Source organism: Rhinatrema bivittatum, chromosome 14 (assembly GCF_901001135.1).
Source record: "Rhinatrema bivittatum chromosome 14, aRhiBiv1.1, whole genome shotgun sequence".
In the NCBI taxonomy this organism is placed as follows: Eukaryota; Metazoa; Chordata; class Amphibia; order Gymnophiona; family Rhinatrematidae; genus Rhinatrema; species Rhinatrema bivittatum.
The window spans coordinates 36,696,394-36,717,308 of NC_042628.1; the positions used below are offsets into that span (position 1 = coordinate 36,696,394).

General features: G+C 46.5%; 1 protein-coding gene across 2 annotated transcripts; it reads left to right on the forward strand.

The window, feature by feature from the left end:
• Nucleotides 1-1,112: 1,112 nt before the first annotated feature.
• NME3 (NME/NM23 nucleoside diphosphate kinase 3) lies at nt 1,113-17,415 on the forward strand. 2 transcript variants are annotated; one of them, XM_029577074.1, is made up of 5 exons: nt 1,113-1,272; nt 2,407-2,537; nt 9,229-9,330; nt 9,423-9,535; nt 15,757-17,415. In XM_029577074.1, exons 1-5 carry the CDS (start codon nt 1,227-1,229, stop codon nt 15,872-15,874), a joined length of 510 nt encoding a protein of 169 aa, XP_029432934.1. In that variant the 5' UTR covers nt 1,113-1,226; the 3' UTR covers nt 15,875-17,415. The 2 variants fall into 2 exon arrangements, with proteins under 2 accessions (XP_029432934.1, XP_029432935.1); XM_029577075.1 differs by lacking the exon at nt 1,113-1,272 and adding an exon at nt 1,682-1,700.
• Nucleotides 17,416-20,915: the final 3,500 nt, after the last annotated feature.

Genomic DNA, 20,915 nt, shown 5'->3' on the forward strand with positions numbered 1-20,915 from the left:
GAACAATATTAGATTTTAGAATAGTAACTTTCCATTTTAACTGGGGTTTTAGCTAAACCCAGGATCTGACTTAGTGCTTCAATGAGTGGGGAGGGATGTGAGTACCTGGTCTGTAGGTTAGAAAAGGTTGCAGCAATCTGACTCCCAGTAGAAGGTCTGAGCTCTCTTCTAGGTCAGCAGCATAATACAGTTATGATGAGGAAAGGGGAAAAGCTTAATCTGTTGTCCTAATGCAGGATGCACACTGGAAGTGAAGCCCAGAGGTAAGAAATCTTAAAATGGAGAGGAATCCAATAATGTCAGGACATTGGCACATAGATTACTTTTACTGTAAAATATACTCACTCCCTTTTCACCTCTTGATATAGGAAAGCTGGTTCTTAGTAAAGCATCTAAATATGAATTTCACCCCATTTTACCCATTTCAGGGAAACCCATGTTGATGCAAAGATAAATTAAAGTTGAATGAGGAACTTTTCTGCAGCAGGACTTCAGCTGACCGGAATCAGTCTCTCATTCTGTGCTATGAGCTGATTTTTTTATGGATTTGCAAACGGCCAGTGCAAGGGCATTAGAAGGCCCTAGGAGAACTTTACAACCTTGTGCAACCCCTGGTCCCTCCTCCCACACACACATTTAAAATGATTGCATTTATAACAGATTTTACATGAAATAGGACAGTCAAAGTTCATTTTTCCGAGTTAAAAATATCACTTATAGAAAGCCCTGTAAAAAGCATAAAAAGACACTTGGAACCCTTATGGAATTAGTCTATTGTAATTGCATGTTGAGTGGTGGGCGTGCCCCTCAGAAAACCATAAGTAAACAAAATTTCAATTAGAATATAGAAAACCTGCTAATCCAAAACAGCACTAACTGCCAACAACCCTACCTATGAAAAGGCAACGCGGAAAACATTACACCAGGCTCTAAAACAGTGCTATTTAACCAGTCAGGTTTTCAGGATATCCTCTGTATGCAAATCTATCGCATGCATATTCACTGCGAATAGCCTGAAAACCCAACGGGCTAGGTGTGCCCCGAGGACTGGGTGGAGCGACACTGCCCTACAACACCAGTACACCTCCTATTCCCAAAAAAACGCCTCCATCCAGCGCTGTGCAAGCAAATCGCTCACGTCTCCTTTAAGGAGCGCGTTCCCGTGTCCGCGTGCCGTACGTGCTCGCCCTCGTCCGGCTCCGCTCCAGGCTCTCCCCGTGCTGGCCATGATCTGTCTGGTGCTGACCATCTTCGCTCACATTTTCCAGAGCGGTGAGTGCGAATGCGCCGGGCTGGCAGGGGGGGTCCCCAAACTCGCCCTGCGCCCTCCGGCTCCCGCTGCACGTTCAGATGAGTGGCGGGCGGTGCGGAGCAGAGCGGCGTGGCTGGAGGATCCCTTCCGCCCGCTGCTGGGGAAGGGGGGGAACTGCAGCCGGTGGCGCCCTGTCTGCTTTCCCGAGGGTGGGCTGAGCTCCGTGTCCGTCGCATTCACGCGGCCTCCGTCCTTCCTGCGCCTTAGTTGATAGAGTGAGCACCGGGCGATTCTCCTATTATGGTGCGCGATATTTAGAGGATATGCGTGCATTCGGCACAGGGGTGTGGAGAGTGCACCTGTCCTGGAAGTTATCTCCCTGAATGCCACATCCTTGTCCCTCACCTAGTGGGTCTCCTGTTACCCAGCCTAGTGCTAAATGGAATTAGTAAGGAATAAAAAAATAAATAAATGTATTTACTTGATTTATATTCCGCATGCAATGGACATCAACCGCTGTTGCGGCAGAATGTACGTCTAATACAGTTATTTTTGGCCAAAAGTACAGCCGCCATTGTTTTATTAATAGGCTTTATTTACCCCCAGAACTTATATCATAGGTTTGTGCAGTATTTTACCGTATGTTCCTTGAAGTTCTGTAAAACTCAGAACGTTTTTAGTTGACTCAGATGTTGGTGAAGCTTCCTTTTTTTTTTTTTATTACAGCTGAAGAGAGAGTGACATTTAACATTTTCAAACACTTCTCTCTTAGTTCCTCCCATACGTTTGATTCTGAGCTGCTGTACTGCAGACACGTTATACATTAAGTAAAGCAGACACAGCTCAGGGAAGAACAATGTAAAACAAAACTGTGGTCATAAAAGGTGCTCACTACTTATTCTCAAATACGTGTAAAGCTATAAAAATAAAATCTATTAGGACAGAAAAGGAGCTCTGGACGTTAGAAGCAGTAGATTTAAGAAACATGTTAAGTTGATCTTTTGAGGACTGAAGCTACTACTGCTATCAGCATACCCCTGATTCATGCCTTTCTGTATGCCGTGTCAAAAAAAGGGAGTGGCAGCTTAATATGATTCTACCCTTGGTTTCTAGCTCTATTTCTATTCAGCTTATTTCTTTCTGTGTGTTTTCAGCATGGACAGGGATTAACGAGCGCACCTTTCTAGCCATCAAACCTGATGGCGTCCAACGGCGCCTGATTGGTGAGATTATCCGACGCTTCGAGCGGAAAGGCTTCAAGCTGGTGGGGATGAAACTGATGCAGGTAAAACAACACAAAACATTTCTCCAAAGGCCTCAGTGTTCACCAGCTTCTCCCTGCCTTGCAGGGATTTGTTGAAGAGCTTTAGAGAGTGTGCACACCATAGCAAGGATTGAGGATCCTCAGGCACAGTTAAGTCTGATGGTGTGCATGTGCACCTATACTGTAACCACCAGTCAGCCACGAATACCTGGGTGCTCAGGACCCCACTGAATGTGTACTATATGCAGTAAGACAGCCAATGCTATTCTATTCAGAAGTGCCCTAATAAACAAGTGCTCATAAAATACAGATTAAAAGATATGATTCTCAGGTTTCCTTGGAGCCTGACAATTATTTAAAAAAAAAATCTATAGCGTTCCACTTAAATGCACATGCAGTCCTCTCTTTCCTTGTTGGTGAATGGATAATAAGGCCCTTAATAGTGAAAGCTATGCTAAAGAAATTTGCATACAGCAAAAGGTTGAACTTGGGCTAATTCAGCCCTTTTTTTGTATAGGTGACCAGGACCCAAATTAATTATAACTCTGAAGGGCGACCAAAATGATAAAGAGAATGGAACAGCTCCCCTATGAGGAAAGGCTAAAGAAGTTAGGGCTGTTCAGCTTAGAGAAGGGGGGATATGATAGAGGTCTTTAAGATCTGAGGGGGGATATGATAGAGGTCTTTAAGATCATGAGAGATCTTGAATGAGTAGACCTAAATCGATTATTTACATTTTCAGATAATAAAAGGACTAGGAGGCAATCTATGAAGTTAGCAAGTAGCACATTTAAAACTAATCGGAAAAAATTATTTTTCACTGAACGCACAATTAAGCTGTGGAATTTGTTGCCAGAGGATGTGGTTGGTGCAGTTAGTGTAGCTGGGTTTAAAAAAAGATTTGGATAAGTTCTTGGAGGAGAAGTCCATTAACTGCTATTAATCAAGTTTACTTAGGGAATAGCCACTGCTATTAATTGCATCAGTAGCATGGGATCTTCTTAGTGTTTGGGTAATTGCCAGGCTCTTGTGGCCTGGTTTTGGCCTCTGTTGGAAACAGGATGCTGGGCTTGATGGACCCCTGGTCTGACTCAGTATGGCATGTTCTTCTGTTCTTATGAAGCCCTGCATTACCTGACCTCCCTCCTTATTTGCCAGCCTGTCCTGGCAGGGCAGTCTGTAAGAAAAAGCTGAAGAGCAGGCTGGGGTCAGGACAGAGGAGCTTTCAGCAACAGCTGATGCACCAGTGATGCCCATGCTCCTAAGACATCAGGTGCCGGTGCACCGAGGTACCAGTGAAACTGCAGGGCATCAGTTCCCTGATGCCCTTTCTGTTCCACGGGATGCATCGGCTCTCCGATGCCCGTTCTGTTCCACGGGATGCATCGGCTCTCCGATGCCCGTTCTGTTCCACGGGATGCATCGGCTCTCCGATGCCCGTTCTGTTCCATGGGATGCATCGGCTCTCCAATGCCTGTTCTGTTCCATGGGTCGTCATTGGGTGCTGACTACAACAATGTCAGGTGCCGCTTCACCAGCGGAAATCAACATTGGGTGCTGTGCACTGACAATGGGCATTGAGCCCTGATGTATCTGTCAAGCATATTGGTTCAGGCTGAGCCCTTAGGTAGATGAGATCCCACTTGCTCCTGGTCAGGCTGTCCAGACCAGATAGGGCTGTACAGGGACTACGGATCAGTGGACTCCTTGGATTGAGGGAGAGGTCAGTGCTCCCTGATTCACCTCCTCCTCAGAACATGGGAAGATCTTCAGAGAATCTCACCTCTGACAGCTTGTGACCTTGCTTTCCTGTTTGATGAGGAGCTCGACACAAACTATCATGCCCATACTCCAGGATTTATAAGTAACAAGAAGGCCAGAGGTCCCTTATCCTGGGTTTTCTGAGGAGGAAGTTCTATGATGATGATGGCACAATCTGTGGTCAGCCAAGCGGTTATCACAACGGTTCCTTCTCTACCCCTTGACTCTTCAGGGTCACCGGAGGATAACGGCTGGGGAGCCAAGTTGCAGGATCTGTAAGATCCCTGGCATTTTTAGCACTAGAGGTGGGAGTTTAATGTTAAGGTCACCATGTGCCCTTTCCATGGCCGATATGGCCCCCATTATACGCAGCTGGGAGGGCTCATGAGTGGGGCATAGTAGTGAAGGGCTCGATCCCCATCAGCAGCCTCTTCATTCTGGTGAAGGAGAGCAGAGGCCGCACTGACTGGAGCTTAGTTTGGCTGGAGCCCAGCTCGGGGTTTTGACTGGATCAGGAGAATGCTGGCCAAATCCCAGTGTGGCTGCTGTTACACCTCTCATTTGAGGGGAGAATAAGAGTTACACTAAATCCAGAGTATCCAACGTACTTGGGTTGTTAAGAGGAGAATACCTTAGTTGATAACTTCTCCAAATTGCTCTCTAATAAATGCTTTTTCCAGGTTTTCACCGTCAGAACTGTTCCATTCTCTACTGGAGGGCTATGGGGCCTGCCCAATCTACAGTTGTGTTCATACCCCTGGCAGAATTTGTAAGATGGGTAGCATTTTAAGAAAACATGCGTGATCAGACAAAACCCGTCTGTTATTTTTAATGTGTTTCAAATTAAACTATTCTGTATCACAGACTAGCACAATCATTAAACAGACCATAGCAATAAAGGAAATAATAAAATGGTCCTGTTCAAAAGTTTAAACCGATAATAGAAACTTTACTCAAACATAGATCTAAAGTTAAAGATGGCCCTCGTATACAAGGCACTTAGACTGCGCATCAACTTCGATGTCTTATGTCTTACAATTGCTTAGAGCGCTTAAGTGCCCATATATTTATAATCCTTGGCCCGGGATAGAGTAACTCCCAGGTGTATATTATTTTTTTCAAAGTATTATTTTTTTGTTGTAAATAAAATCTTGTCTTTAGGAACAAAATAAATAGATAAAGGATGACGTATCTTGCTGCTCCAATTACATAGAGCCTGTAACCAGGTTTAACAAATAAATCTTTGGAGTCCACAGGAGCCTGCTAATTTTGTAGCGCTGACAATGAAAACACCCGACGCTGCGGCGTTCGAATTCTAACATCTTAGTCGGAGGTTATGTTTAAATGCTTGCCAAAGCAGCTCATAAGTATAAATCTTGAAACAGATTAGAACAGCGCCGACACCCATGGCTCTTCTAGCTAAGGACTTCATATTCTATTGTCACCCTGTCCAAAAGTTTGCATACCCTTGAATGTTTTGACGCACGTTGAGATGGCAATGAAGGGTAAGTGCCTTGTTTGATTGCAATTAGTGTCTGTGTATAAATAATCAGTGAGTTTCTTAGCTCTTGAGAAACCCCTTGTGCATTTCACCTAGGACTTTGGTTACTGAAGCATCAGGGAAAGCAAATGAATTGTCAAAAGGATCTGTGAGCAAATGCATTTCAACTTGATAAATCAGGAAAAGGATATACAAAGATGTCCACAAATCTGAAAATGCCAATCAGTCCTGTTTAAACTCTGATCAAGAAGTGGGGAAAAGTATGGTTTCTGTTAATACCAAGCTAGGGTCAGGAAAGATTTCAGACACAACTGCCAGGAAAATTTGGCAGCACAAGCAACGTTTTCTGAAATACAGGGCTTCTCTGAAACAAAGTGGTGTGGGTGTTTGAGCCGGCACAATGAGGAGGTACTTGAACAAAGATGGGCTGCATGGTGGAGTTGCCAGAAAAAAAAAGTCGTTGCTGCACCAACACCACAAAGCAGCCCGCTTACAATACACCAAACAGCACCCAGAGAAGCCTCAAAACTTCCGGAACAAAAAGATTTGGAGTGGGCCATCCAGTGCTCCTACCATGTGACAGGGGCCGGCCAATGACACGGATACCCTGTCACATGGTAAGGGCAAAGGGCCATCGGCGCCATTTTGATTAGTGGCAGCCGACAGCCCGGGAGCGGGAGATCGCTCCTGGGACCCCCACTGGACCACCAGGTACCTATAAAATGTTTTTTGGGGGGATTGGGAGGGTGGGGGAAGCTAAGGGATTAGTTTTAAAGGGTCGGGGTGGGTTTAGGGGTTATTTTTGTGTGCCGTTTTTCCCGCCCTCCCCCCAAAACGATAAGAGAACCCCCACAAACAATATCGTGGGGTTTTCCTATCGTTTTGGGGGAGCCCCCGATTTCTGACGATTTTGAAAATATCGTACGATATTTTCAATCGTCCGAAGCCCGATTCACATCTCTAATGCTTAGAGAGGATTCAACAAGATTTATGACGAGAAGCACGCCATCCCTACTGTGAAGCATGGAGGCGGATCTCTGCTGTTTTAGGGGGGTGTGAGCTGCAGCGGCACAGGGAAGTTAGTCCAAATTGATGGCAGGATGAACGCAGCATCTTATCAGAAAATATTGGAGGAGAGAATCTGCATTCATCAGCTAGGAGGGTGCGCATGGGGATGACTTGGATTTTCCATCATGACCGTGATCTGAATTATAAGGCCAATTCGACCCTCCAGTGGTTGCAGCAGAAGAAAGTGAAGGTTCTGGCGTGGCCATCACAGTCTCCTGACCTCAACAACATTGAGCCATTTTGGGGAGAACGCAAACACGCAGCTCATGCTAGACAGCCAAAGAATCTACAGGATCTGCAGGCTTTTTGCTAAGAGAAATGGGCAGCTTTACCACATGAGAAAATAAAGGGCCTAATTATCACAAAAGACTGCAATACGTCATTGATGCAAAAGGGGGCAATGCACACTATTAAGAACTAAGGGTACATAAACTTTTAAACAGGACCATTTTATTATTTCCTTTATTGCTATGGTTTGTTTAATGTTTGTGCTATTCTGTGACGCATAAATAAGTTTAATTTGAAACATTAAAAATAACAAGACGTGTTCTGCTGATCACTCATGTTTTCTTAAAATGCTCCACATCTTACAAATGCTGCCAGGGGTATATAAACATCTGAGCACAACTGTACCTCTAGAGGTGGCATGAAAGTAAGGAACATCTGGATATCGGTACCAGGTTTTCTTGTCCTGTTCCTGAATTCTTCGGATCTCTATTAGCGCTGGTTTAGGAAGAAAGGAAGCAATTCTTGCGCCTAAAAGAATTCGTATATTGAGTGTCTGTGGCAGAGAGCTTAGGTATGTCATCTGATGTCCGTTCAAGACAGGTCGGGTTAGCTCCTGTAGCACAAAAAGTACGCAGTCCTTCTCTGCTGTGTCGTCGCAGTACAGTGACTCCTAAAATAGGCTGGTGCTTACAATCACTCCACATCCCTTGGGTAACCTCCACAGCACTTAGCCACGAGGGACACTCTGTCCTGGTAGATGAATCAGTCCAAGATTGCCTAGCAGTCCAAGGCTGGACTGTGGATGGGTCCAGCCTTGGACTGGGGAGCTTGTATAGAGAGAGCTCTGCACCCAGGTTTTCAGGGCTGCTCAGGAGATTTCATTGACTTCCCTTGTGTGAAATAGAGTAAGAGTTAATCTGCAGTCTTGAAGGTTCAGTTAGCTGACGATTTGATCCTCTTCCAAACAGACATTAATTGTACCTTGTGTAACAAAGGACAGGGACAGTTTTTGCAGTAGGGCTTGAAGCTGTACCTCAAATGGGTGAGGAAGGAGTCTGCCCTGATGGTCAGACTGGGCCTGGGTTGGGAACCATCAATAGTCCCTGGTTAGGAGTAAGGTCCACATGTGATGTGGTCTCTCTCTTTCCATCTCTTTAATGGAGAGGTTCCTGAACTTGCGTTATAGCACAGGGGACCAAGGCAACTTACTCCGTACAGCCTCAGTCCCGGGCCAGAGTCTGGGTTTTCGATAGGTTTACAAGGTCTAGGCAGCTATATTCCTCATAGCTCCCTATTGGCTGAGACAGATCCAGAGGAAGTTCTCTGGGGAAACGGTCGCCAGGTTTTTTTTGTTCCTCCCAATCTCCTGCGCTGCTGACTGTCCCTAATTCAGGAGGCAGTGTGGTCATCTGCTCAATTTCCTGCCCATATAAGATACTACGTATACTTAAAAATACAAGGGGGAATGAGCCTCCCATTTTAAGCAGTTCCTCACGCTGTGACCCAAGGCTCTCATTCATCAGTTTGCACAGGTCGCGAGCTCTGGCTGCTGAGACGGACTTCACGGACCGTGAGGACATAAGAAGCTCCATGCCGGGTCAGACAGAGGTCCATCGAGCCCAGCATCCTGTCTCCCAACAGTGGCTAGGCCGGATCCCCGCAGACCATGGTTCTGGTTTCGGGTTCTGGTTCTGTTTTGATCGTGGCCCTGGGCCCTAATTTGGTTATTTTCTGATTGGGACTTCATTTTTCTCTGCTTCCCCCACCCCCAGCTTAGATTTTGCATTGAAAAATCACCATCAAACCAAGCGGGCAGAGAAAGGCCTGCTTCGGGGTGCACACCCCTGGGTTACTGATCTTAACCACTGGGAAATGTTCCTGGCTTTCCGGGTTCATTTGTTTTCTGCTCTTACATAAAAGCGTTTTCCAGCACCCGACTCCTAAAACCAAATTTTCTCTCAAGCTCCCAAGAATTCCCGAGCGAAGCTCCGTGGCGGCCGTGCATATTAAAAGCTGGCGTTCCCGTAGGAGCTCGGTGCAACGGAGCTGCTGTTCTATCGGGGTAGGGGGAGAAGTGAGAGAGGATGTGGCTTGCTTGCTTGAGAGTGGAAGCAGTTAATATATATTTACCCGTTTTATTTTGTGTGTGATCAGGCCCCGGACAGCCTGCTGAAGGATCATTACTTAGCGCTGCAGGCTCGGCCTTTCTACAGTCGGCTGGTGAAATACATGAGCTCGGGGCCAGTGCTTGCTATGGTAAGTGTTGGACTGGCTCCATTCCCTTCAGTGCCTCTCCACTCGCATCCGTACCTCTGGGGACCCTTTGCTTTTCTTTTCCCTCTCTGTAGGTGTGGCAAGGGCTGGACGTGGTGAAGACGGCTCGCACCATGCTGGGGGAAACCAACCCAGCTGACTCCAAGCCCGGCACCATCCGAGGGGATTTCTGTGTGGACATCAGCAGGTCGGAGCACTTTTTTTTTTTTTCATTTTGGCAAAAATGACCCATTCCGATCTGCTCTTGCAGGAAGAGGAAAGGGAATGTGCAGGAGAACAGTAGAAACATTTTGGGCTGGCCAGCCTGGCACCTTGGTGGCAATGCCGTGCACTGCCATGTGGACTGTTTATTTATTTATTTAACATTTTTTATATACCGAACATTTGTTTATCGCTTCATGTCGGCTCACAATATAATGTCCCTGTTTCGATCCCCCGAGTTAAATCATCCACTGTCCAGGGTTTGCTGGGGATGCTATGGTGTCAGCCCTTGGGTGGGGGAGGGATTGTGGGACCGAGTCGTGGACTTTGCTTAAGGGTAACTGGATTGAGGATTCATGATTGCTCGGCCCCCAGCCCTCGTTCAAGACCATCACTGACCAGACTAGATACATTGAGGGGGAAGGGGTGGTAGGGGGATTCTCCAAGGGCAAGCAGGATGATGTCACATGGGTGACATCATCAGATGGAGCCCCAATGTGGGAAAACTTGTGTCAAAGTTTCCAGAAACTTTGACTGGCATACTGAGCCTGCCCAGCATGCCCTATACCACATGTCCATGCGGGTTCCTGTCCAGTCTCTCTTTTCCACAAAGCTGTAAGCCTCATTGTGTGAGTGAACTCACTTTTGGCTGTTTTTGGTCTTGTGGTAAATTTTCCTTTTTCACGTTATTTTTTTTTGCATTTTTTTTCCGTGTTATTCTGTCACCGGGCCCCTCTCGGTGCCTTCCATAGTGCTCCTAGTCGGGGTTTTCAGTGATTCTGGTAAGTTTTTTTTTTTCCTTTTGCGGTCGATTCCGCATGGCGGCAGTACATTAGTGCCTACCAGCCATCGACACCCCATCATCATTTTTGGTTTGTGCCCCCTTTGTTTCGTCCGACATGGCCACGTCTGGTTTTCGGTGATGCACCCCATGCTAAGGATCATGTCCATTACTGATCCACATGAGATATGTGTCCTCTGCCTGGGGGCATCGCATGACATCTGGGGTTGCTGCTTATGCACCCAGATGACCCAAAAGAATGTCAACTTCAACTCAATAAGATGAAAATATCTCTTTGGGCCGAAGAAGCCTGACCCATCGGCATCGAAGGACCAAGGAGCTGCACTGATGGAGTCTGAGCTATCGACATCAGCAGGACCGTTGATTCTGTCGGTGCCATCAGTGGATAGGGGCACCGGAGACCTACCACCATCGATCTCCTCCAGACCGAGGTTCCTTGTCAGCCTCAGCACGGGGGAAGGACTGGACCGAGCATTGAGGGAAGCCAAAGAAGCATCGGCACCGGTCCCCGAGGATGCACCAGCTCACGCCGCGATGTCCCTGAAGTGATCCTGCAGCAAGGAGTGCCAGTCCTCCATCGGTGACGAGGGTCCGCAATTATCTCCACCGGTCCTGATGCCAGTCACCAGTCCACCTCAAGGGTCCAAATGAGATCTAACCAACCCTCCTTCCTCGCAGTCGGTGTTGGCATTGGCAACGTTTTGAGGAGGAGCTGGAGCGTAAAGTCCAGCTAGTGGTGGACCGGGCGCTGCAGGGCTTCGGTCCTGTGGCACCAACGGCACCGGGAAGTCTTTCGTTAGCCAAAGGAAGTACCATCCTCCGCTCCCTTGCTTCCATCAACACTATCAGGGCTCCTGCAGCTGCCCTAGGCAGCAGAGAGCCCCCAAGCTCCAGCTGGTGCCTCAGTCAACACAAGGGTCGGGGTTTTGACTGGGTCTTAAGGAGTGTATACTAGTCGCCTGTACCCAGGACGTTGGACCCTCCGGTCAGCGGCAGGCTGCAGTTCTTTGTGAACCAGTGTCCCAGTATAACCTCGGACCAGTGGGTCCTTTTCATTGTCTGTCAATTGTAACAATTGAATCTATTTGGGTGTCCTGCCAAATTGCCCTCCATGCCCATTTTGAGGACTGGTAGTACATCAATAGGTATTGCCAGGGGAGCTCTCCTTCCTCTTAACGGTCAGGGCAGTCAAGCCCATACCCCCAGGGCAAAGAAGGCACGGATTCTTCTCCAGGTTCTTCCTGATTCTGAAGAGAACAGGAAAACTCCATCCCATCCTAGACCTAAGGGCCTTGAATAAGTTTCTAAAAAAAAAAAAAAAAAAAAGTTCAAAATGGTTTCCCTGGGTACCTTGATCCCCATTTTACAAAAGAGGACTGACTAAGCTCCCTCGATTTAAAGGGGACACACTCTCATATCAAGATCTTCCCCGGTCACAGGCAGTATCTTCGATTTATGGCGGGGAAAGTAGCACTTCCAGTACCGGGTGTTGCTGTTCAGGCTAGCATCAGCCCCATGAGTCTTCACAAAATGCCTGGCTGTGGTGGTGGCTCACCTCCACAGGCTGGGAGTGCATGTTTTCCCTTATCTGGATGATTGGCTGGTCAAGAGCACATCTCAGGCAGGGGCTGCCAGGTCCATGGGCTTGACCTTCCAGGTGTTGGAGTCACTAGGATTCGTTCTCAACTACCCAAAGTCCCATCTCAGCCCATCACTTCAATTGGACTTCATAGGAGCCCTGCTAGACACAGCTCAGTCCAAGGAGTACCTGCCTCGTCAAAGGGCCGTCGCCTTGACAACCATTGCAGTAGAGATTCAGCAGAACCATCAGGTGTCAGCCTGGCACATATTGAGGCTGTTGGGCCATATGGCCGCAACTGTCAATGTCACTCTCTTGGCACGTTTAGACATGCGCAGAGCCCAATGGTCCCTGAGGTTGCAGTGGCGCCAGGCCACTCAGAAGCCTCCAGGATTGCATCTGAGTCACTCTGTCTCTCTGGGACTCATTGTCCTGGTGGTGAGTACATTCAAATCTGGAATGGGGATCTCTTTTCAAAGTCCCCCTACCCAAATTGTCCTAATCACAGATGCATTCACCCCGGGATGGGGAACTCTTGTAGATGGGCTCAGCACCCCGGGTCTCTGGTCCACTTAGGAACGCTCTTGTGAAATGAATTTCCTGGAGCTTCGCACAATCAGGTACACGCTATTATAGGCTTTCAGAGATCGGCTGTCCAACAAAAGTTGTCCTGATCCAAACCGACAACCAAGTAGCCATGTGGTATATCTTCAAGCAGGGGAGGCATGGGGTCATATCTCCTGTGTCAAGAAGTGGTCCAGTTCTGGTCGAGGTCCTTGTCCCAGGGGATGGTACTCAGGGCCATGTACCTGGCTGGGAAGGAGAATGTGGTAGTGGACAGGTTGAGTCGAGCCTTCAGACCCCACAAGAGATCCCTGAAACAGGGGGTAGCGAATCGGACATTCTGTCTCTGGGGGAGCTCGGACATAGATCTGTTCACATCCCCTTGCAACAAGAAGGTGCCTCTGTTCTGCTCCCTGTACAGGTCAGACAGCAAACCAGCTTTGTATGCCCTTGCCTGTCATTGGAGCAAGGGTCTTCTGTTTGCATATCCTCCGATTCCCTTAGTGGCAAAGACTCTTGAAGCTTTATGAGAATAACCTCTCATTGGCCGAGACAGGTCTGGTTTCCACTCCTACGGGAGTTGTCCAGCCGGAGACTGATCAGTCTGGGGACTTCCCCAGATCTCATCACACAAAATCAAGCAAGTTGCGGCATCCCAGTCTCCAGGCCCTGTTGCTCACAGCCTGGATATTGAGAGGTTAATTCTGCAGCCGCTCGATCTTTCAGATGATGTGTCTTAGGTCCTTATGGCTTCTAGAAAGCCTTCCACTAGAAAATCCCATGACTGAAGTGGAGGAGGTTTTCCAGAAGGCCCTAGATCCGTTCTGCCCCACACAAAAACTGCTTAATTACCTTCTATAGCTTTTGTAAGCTGGCTTAAAAACCAACTCCATTTAAGTTCATCTCAGTGCATTTGGCACGTCCCACAAAAGTGTGGATGATATGCCCATCTCTGTGCAGCCTAGAGTTGTACGATTCATGCGGGCCTGCTTCAATTGAAGCCTCCCCTAAGGCCTCCTGCTGTGTCTTGGGATCTCTATGTGGTCTTAGTTCAGCTGATGAAAGCTCCTTTTGAGCCGCTGCGCACCTGTGACCTGAAGTACCTGACCTGGAAGGTCATATTTTTGGTAGTGGTCAGCGAGCTCCCGGCCTTAGTAACTTATCCACCTTACACTAACTTTTATCATGACAGTGATCTTGTGCATGCACCCTAAGTTCTTGCCTAAGGTGATGATGGACTTCCATCTTAACCAGTCCATCGTCATGCCAACATTATTTCCCAGGCCCCATTTGCACCAAGGCAAATGAGCACTGCACAGTTTGGATTGCAAGCGAGCCTTAGCCTTCTGTCTGGAGTGGACAGAAGCCCATGGACAGTCCACCCAACTTTTTATTTCCTTTGGTAAGAATAGGTTGAGTGTTGCCATTGCCAAGCACACAATCCAGTTGGCCAGCAGATTGCATCTCCTTTTGTTAGGCCTAGGCAGGACTGCATCTTGGGGGCCATGTAAAGGCTCATTCTGTCAGAGCCTTGGCAGTGTCGGTGGCCCATTTGCGAGCAGTTCCCATGGCAGAGATGTGCAAGGCTGCGAGATGGAGTTCTCTCCACGCATTCACATCTCACTATTGTCTGGATAGGGATGTACATTACGTCAGTAGGTTTGGCCAGTCTATCCTGCGAAACCTGTTTGAAGTTCAGAGCCCAACTCTCCCCACTTAGGGCCCATTGTTTGGGTTCAGGCTGTCTCATTCTCTGTTACCATTAGCACTGTTGTGCTCGTTGGCACCTGGTTAGGGGTCTGTTGGTCCCCTTTTGTGTTGGTGAGCAGCCTGTAGCTAGGGATTCACCCATGTGTGAGGACTACCATCCTACTTGTCCTCGGAGAAAGCAGAGCTGCTTACCTGTAACAGGTGTTCTCTGAGGACAGCAGGATGTTAGTCCTCATGAAACCCATGCACCACCCTGTGGAGTTGGGTTTCTCCTATTTTTTGTTTTAATTATAATTCTGTAACAAGACTGAAAATGGACCCTGCGTGCCCGTGTGGTATAGGGCATGCTGGGCATGCTCAGTGTGCCTAATCAAAGTTCTAGAAACTTTGACATAAGTTTTCTGCATCAGGGCTTCATCTTATGGTGTCACCCATGTGTGAGGTCTAACATTCTGCTGTCCTTAGAGAACACCTGTTACAGGTAAGCAACTCTCTATCCCCAGGTAGTTGCAAATGAAGGCTCATAGTGCCAGTTCCCATTGAACAAGAGATGTGAAGCAGCAGGAAGAAACTGCTGAGGTCAAAAAAGGGTGAACCTATATACTACTGCCCAACGAGAAAAAGAGGCCACCTAACTCCGAAAATAGCAGTTAAGTTTTGTATTATTGTCACCTCTTTCAGTTCAAAGCAATCATTCATTAGAAGTTATTGAAAAATTAGACAATCCCAACCTGTCTGATCACCACCAACATGCACATTTTTGTGGGTGTGAGATTTACATATGTGGTTGTAGTGTGCATATAGGAATACTTGACTGTATTTGCTTTGCCTGTTGGGGTTTTCTCACGCAGACAGACAGACACACACACACACTCCTTTCCCGAGGACATATTTCCTTTACACAGGAGTATTTCTTGTTGAAGTACTATTTTCTTAACATTTTAGTATTATTTACTGTCATCTTTACTATATTTGTATCTTAAATTTAATGCCCATCGTCCCGCAGAGTAAATCTGATATGATGACGAGACATTGATACTGGCTTCTAGTCACAGGCTTACTGTCATGGCCACACACTGTAGCAACTTGGTGCTGGTACTGTACAAAATAAGGAAGAAAGACTGAACGGCTAAGTTTATAATGGTGGTTTTTCAGTTGAAATAAATCCCTCTGATTCACTCCAGTGATTTAGCATGGGTGTCCACTGAAACTAACCCTTTAATGTAACTACTACTTTGCTGTTCACAGTTTCCATGCTGTGCAGGACAACCAGGTTTGGTGTGAGTACAGGTGACCTAGTGGGTATGGACACTAAGCACAGTTCCAGGTAGGATGAATGGGTAGGAGCCAGTCACAGCGCCTGTAGCTCCATACAGCTCCTATAGTAAAGGAATAGGGTGTGAGCCCTATAATTTTGGGGCAGTGATCAGTGTAGCTATCCACATTCAGACCAGGGCATTGCTCTAACCCACCCCTCTTGATGTGAGTGACATTACAGTGCACAGTGGGAGTGGTAAGTGTGTGTTCACGCTCACTGTCTGTGTTCCCACAGGAATGTGATTCATGGCAGCGACTCAACAGAAAGCGCTCGGCGGGAGATCGCTCTCTGGTTCAACTCGGCGGAGCTGCTGTGCTGGGAAGACAATGCTGGGAGCTGGCTTTACGAGTAATGGGAGCAGAGAAGCATCTGTCGCTAATAAGTGGGGCGCTCTATGCAGCCTTCTGGTTTGGTCTAGTTTAGGAATTTGCATCATCGCGGGGGAAGAGGAAAGGGGAGAACTGGTTAAAAAAAAAAACATGCGTCCTTTTGTTTATAACTGACTGATGTAGGTAATCACTGCCTGGGTCACTGGGCCATCTGAGATCTCTCCCGTCTTCTCTCAGTGTTGTGATACTTGCATTGCTGACCTCAATATCATGGGGACAGTGTGGGAGAGGGGCTGAGAGCTAACCAAGCAACTCATTCCGTTGTCCTGTGGCCTGCCTTCGAAGAAGCCCAGCCCTTGTGCGCGTACTGGGCTTGAGTTGCACTCAAGTTTAACCCAGGCATTCTGAACCTCATGCTTGGGCCCCATCCACCCAATCAAATTTGCAGGATATCCACAATGAATATGCATGAGATTTGCATGCAAGTATGTCTCATGCATATTGCAGATGAGATCCTAATTTAGTATTTTTATGTTTTTTTAGGCAGGAGGCTCAAAAGAATTAGTCTTTCAGTCACATCACACAGTGCATTTGTTTGCCCCCTACATCTGACCTCAGTACAGTTGCAAGGGGCCCCTCCCTAAAGAGACAGCCCCAGCTTCAGTGTAAAGCTCTCTTGTAAAAACTCCTAAGAATTTGGCAGCAAATGTCCACCTGAATTTGGGACCCAAACATGCAGACCCCCAAAATATCAGTGTATAAACATTGGTGAGTTTAGTTCTCATACATTTATTTTAAATAAGAATATGATGAATTTGTATACTTTTTTTTTTGTTTCCCACTTGCTGTTCTTAGCCCCTAGCACGGATCTCTCTGGGTCTAAATTGTTTTACTGGAGAAATGGAATTTGAATTATTTTTTTTTTGTAATCCCAGTTAAGATTAACAGTGCAAGGGAAAGTATCAGGGTAGTTTGAAAGATGAAAGCAGTGGCTGTCAGTGACCTCCAGCACAGTTGGTATGGGTGGCTTTGCTCTAGAGTGGGGAGGAAGGAAGCCGTACAGAAACATACAGATTGATATTTAATTGGCAAACAAGATTTGGAATATAACCAAAAATCCATGCCTGGCCCGAATTAGTTGCAGTTTTTCAGTCAACATGGTCCATAAGCCGGAACTGTCTATCTACTTGTGCTCTCCTGGGCAGAGCCACTGCTGCTGCTGTCCCGCTCGCTCTGTATTTGTGGTTAGAGGAGCTTTGTACCTTAGACCTGAGCTGCCGTCCTTCCACAGCTTGAGTTCTTCCCGCCTTGCAGCGCAGCGTAAGAAAGAGCTGAGGCAGCACAGGGTTTAGGAGCGCTGCAGGCCTCTGCTAATGTTTACACAAGCACCGGATCTCCAGGGGCTGCTGTGCCATCTCCTTAGCTGCTTGCCTGTATCCCACTATTCTTATTTAACAAGCAGCAGTTACACAGACATTGTTTACAGTCCAGTAGTAAGTCATTCGTGAATCTTTTTATACAACTTTCTCAATTTTGTATTTGATAATAAATAATGAAAACTTCAGCTGTTTTGGCCTTCCTGTCTTGCCTCCACCTTTCTGTAAATTCTGCTGGGAACTGTGCTGAGAAGGGTTTTGTTTTTTTTTAAGTAACAGTTATGCTGGTTACTGGGAACACTATCGTAAAAGCATTGAGCGCCGCCTGGCACTGCTCAGCCCAGAGCCTACTCCCCTCTCATCCGCAGTCAGCCTTGCTGAGTGACTTGTGTAGATGTTCACCTGCTTGGAAGAGAACTGCAGGATAATGAGCTTATAATTAGCACTAATGTACACAGCCAGACAGTTTGTTTTTAAAGGGGTTTTTTTTTTTCTCTCATCTGTGTTAAATGTGGAGTAGCCTCACAAACAGCCATCTGTTTTTTCCCACACCTGAAGTGTTCTTACAAACGTTAAAGACCCTGTCGCAAAGTAAGATTATTAAAGACAGAGAAAGGGAGCAGTAGCTGTGCCTGTGTTTTCTTACTTAATATTTGGCAAATCCCAGAAGTATTTCGGTCCCCGCTGCTCTTCTCTTATAATTGCTTTCTCCTAGCCAAACGCAAGTTGCAATAGGGCTGGGCATGTGGTAGTGAAGTTATGACTCACACAGCGATGGACATGTCCTGCAGCGAATGCAAGGGATGCTGGAAGAGCAGCTCCACAGCAGATCTACAGAATTTCACTGTGGGCTGGTATTAAATGTCCAGAATTACATAGAAATGACAGCCGAAGAAGTCCAAACGGTCCATTCAGTCTGCCCAGTAAGCTTTCACACTTATTTTTTTCATACTTATCTGTTACTCTTGTCCCTTATAAGTAACTTTTTGGTTCTATTTCCCTTCCACCCCTGCCATTGATGTAGATAGCAGTGCTGTAGCTGCATCTAAGTGAAGGATCTAGTTAATTGGTTAGAGGTAGTAACTGCCGTAATAAGCAAGCTACTCCCACGCTTGTTTACCCAGCCTGTGCTGGGTAAACAATCACAGTTTTGCTGAGTTGGCAGACCCACAAAGCATTTCCCATTAGGAACTAGTCTTATAATTATAAGGGTGGATGTGGCAGTAAATTAGCCTTCTGCCGGGCTGGTAGCTCTCTTTCCTGTAAATTGAGAAGAACTCCAAGAGCTTGATGATACGTCTGTTCATAAAGAAATATGATAGCTTAGAAAATAGGCTCTTCCTGGCTAGGAACTTGCTAGAGTAAAACTGGGAAGCTCCAGCCTTTTGCATAAATTAGCAGGTCTTAGTCTCAAGAGAAAAATGAGTTGCTTATCTCTTACAGTTCTTCATCGACAGCAGGACAAGTTAGACACACTGCCACCAGCATCAAGAACAGTGGTGCCCTAGCTCTAGCTATTCTGCCTTGCTTTTCCTTGCTGAGCATGCGTCGTGTGCTGCATGCGCCCAGTAGATACATGATGTCCTCTGTTGCGTATTGTAGCTAATAGAGTTTAGAACACTAACTACTGGCCAGTGGCCAGTAGTTAGTGTTCCACCTTCACGGAGCGGAAGGATGGAGGGCTGCTATCTCCAAAAAAATAAATAAATAAAACAAACAAAAAAATAAAAACAGGGGTGGGTAAGAGTATGGGGCAAGGGGGTGGCCTGCTTGTTACAGCAGTTGCTACCCCTAATTGAGCTGGATGTCACTTGGATGCAGATACGGAGCTGCTCTCTAAATTGGTGGTGGAGTGGAGGGGAATTAGGGCTGGAGGGTACTGGAAGCCAATAGTAACAGGTGGGAGAGAGAAAAAGGGAAAAAAAATGGATAAAGTGCATAGCTTGCTAGGCAGACTTGATGGGCCGTTTGGTCTTCTTCTGCCGACATTTCTATGTTAATATAGGAAGACGTTTATACCATCCCACTTCACCATGAAGTTGCGTGATTGACTGTTGCTGCTGTTTAGCAAAGCAAGTTATTTTTCTCCATAGATCAGCAGGACAGTCCTTAGCATGCTCTATTTCCCCCTTCCCAATGACCCACCCTAAGCAACTGTGAGGTGGAGTTATCAAAGAGAATACTTTTTGATCTAAAAAATGTGAATAACTGCCTACCTGATGTTGCTGCCTTTCCTAGAATTGGTCTCCAGGTAGTAATTGGCAATGAAGGTATGCACAGAATTCTAATTAACCGCTCTGCACCTATCTTCAGTGGAGGCTGATCCTAGATGGGATGCTGAAAGAGTTGTGGCTCAGGTGCTGAGTGCCTGGATATAGCTTCTCAGCAACAAGCTTGCACTGTTGTAGGTGATGGACATGCAGATGTTCTCTCGTCTTCATGCATAGATGAGACAATGGTGCAGGTTTTTTAGGAACTGGAGCTCATTCTGCAGAAGGCCTATTCCAATAGGATAGGCTCCACTTTATCCCCCACTCACACAGGGCATTAAGGAACTCAAAAGAACAATGGAATTACACTGGCCTCTGCTAGAATTAGACCTGTGATGCAGAGACACACACTGTATCAAGTGACACAAGTACAAAATGCCTTCTCTGTATTAAATACTGAAGAAGTTCTTGAGAAAGAGATTGAAGTGTTATCTGAAAAGAAAGAAGAAACCCAATGCATACAGATCAGTAATACAATCAGTAACCAAAAGAAAAAGCTCACTATGCTAGGTGACTGTCATCAGAGGCACTAATCTGGGAACACTCAGCAAGGGAAACACTACAGTTAAAAGCCTCCCAGGATCATAAGCCAGCAGAAATGCTATGCAAACAGTCATTGACAGTAGGACATTAGAATGTCACCCCCCCAAATCCAAAAGCAATAAAAAAAAGGCAAAGTGGATAACAAAAGTCAGCTAAATAAGTCATACAGAGAGTCCAAGAAAAACATTAACCTGTACCAGAACAGCTGGAAAGCTATGTGCACAAATGCTCGTAGTTTGGGCAATAAAATCCCAGACCTGCACGCCCTAATGGTGGAGGCGGACTTGGACATCGTTGCTGTCACGGAGACGTGGTTCATGGATTCACATGATTGGGATACTACATACCGGGATATAACTTATTAAGAGAGGACAGAAAAGGGGGAGGAGTGGCTCTTTATGTCAAAAACAATATCCAAGCATCCGAGCTGCAGGGAAGATGGGGCAAAGAAGAAGCTTTATGGGCCGTCCTAAAAAAAAGATGATGGGACATCCATTTTTATTGGTGTGCTTTACAGGCCTCCAAATCAAATGGAAGTACTAGACAGAGATCTGCTTGAAAACATCCAAAAGATGAGAAGGAAGGGAGAAGTGGTGATTGTTGGAGATTTTAATCTACCAGATGTAAACTGGAGAATCCCTTCTGCGGAATCTAACAATAGTAGAGAGATAGTGGATGCCTTGCAAGTGGCTCTGTTCAAACAAATGGTAATGGAGCCTACGAGGGAGGGAGCTATACTCAATTTAGTGCTCACTAATGGAGATAATGTCTCTAATGTCCGGGTGGGTGCCCACCTCAGCACCAGTGATCATCAAACGGTATGGTTTCATATCACTAATACGATATGGAGAAGTCGCACGAAGACCAGGGTTTTG

Excerpts from the sequence above, each read along its gene's own strand:
- NME3 (XM_029577074.1), top strand. The coding sequence starts at position 1,227 with ATGATCTGTCTGGTGCTGACCATCTTCGCTCACATTTTCCAGAGCG. Across the intron at positions 1,273-2,406 it reads CGCTCACATTTTCCAGAGCG|CATGGACAGGGATTAACGAG; the intron begins GTGAGTGCGAAT and ends GTGTGTTTTCAG. Across the intron at positions 9,331-9,422 it reads CGGGGCCAGTGCTTGCTATG|GTGTGGCAAGGGCTGGACGT; the intron begins GTAAGTGTTGGA and ends CCCTCTCTGTAG.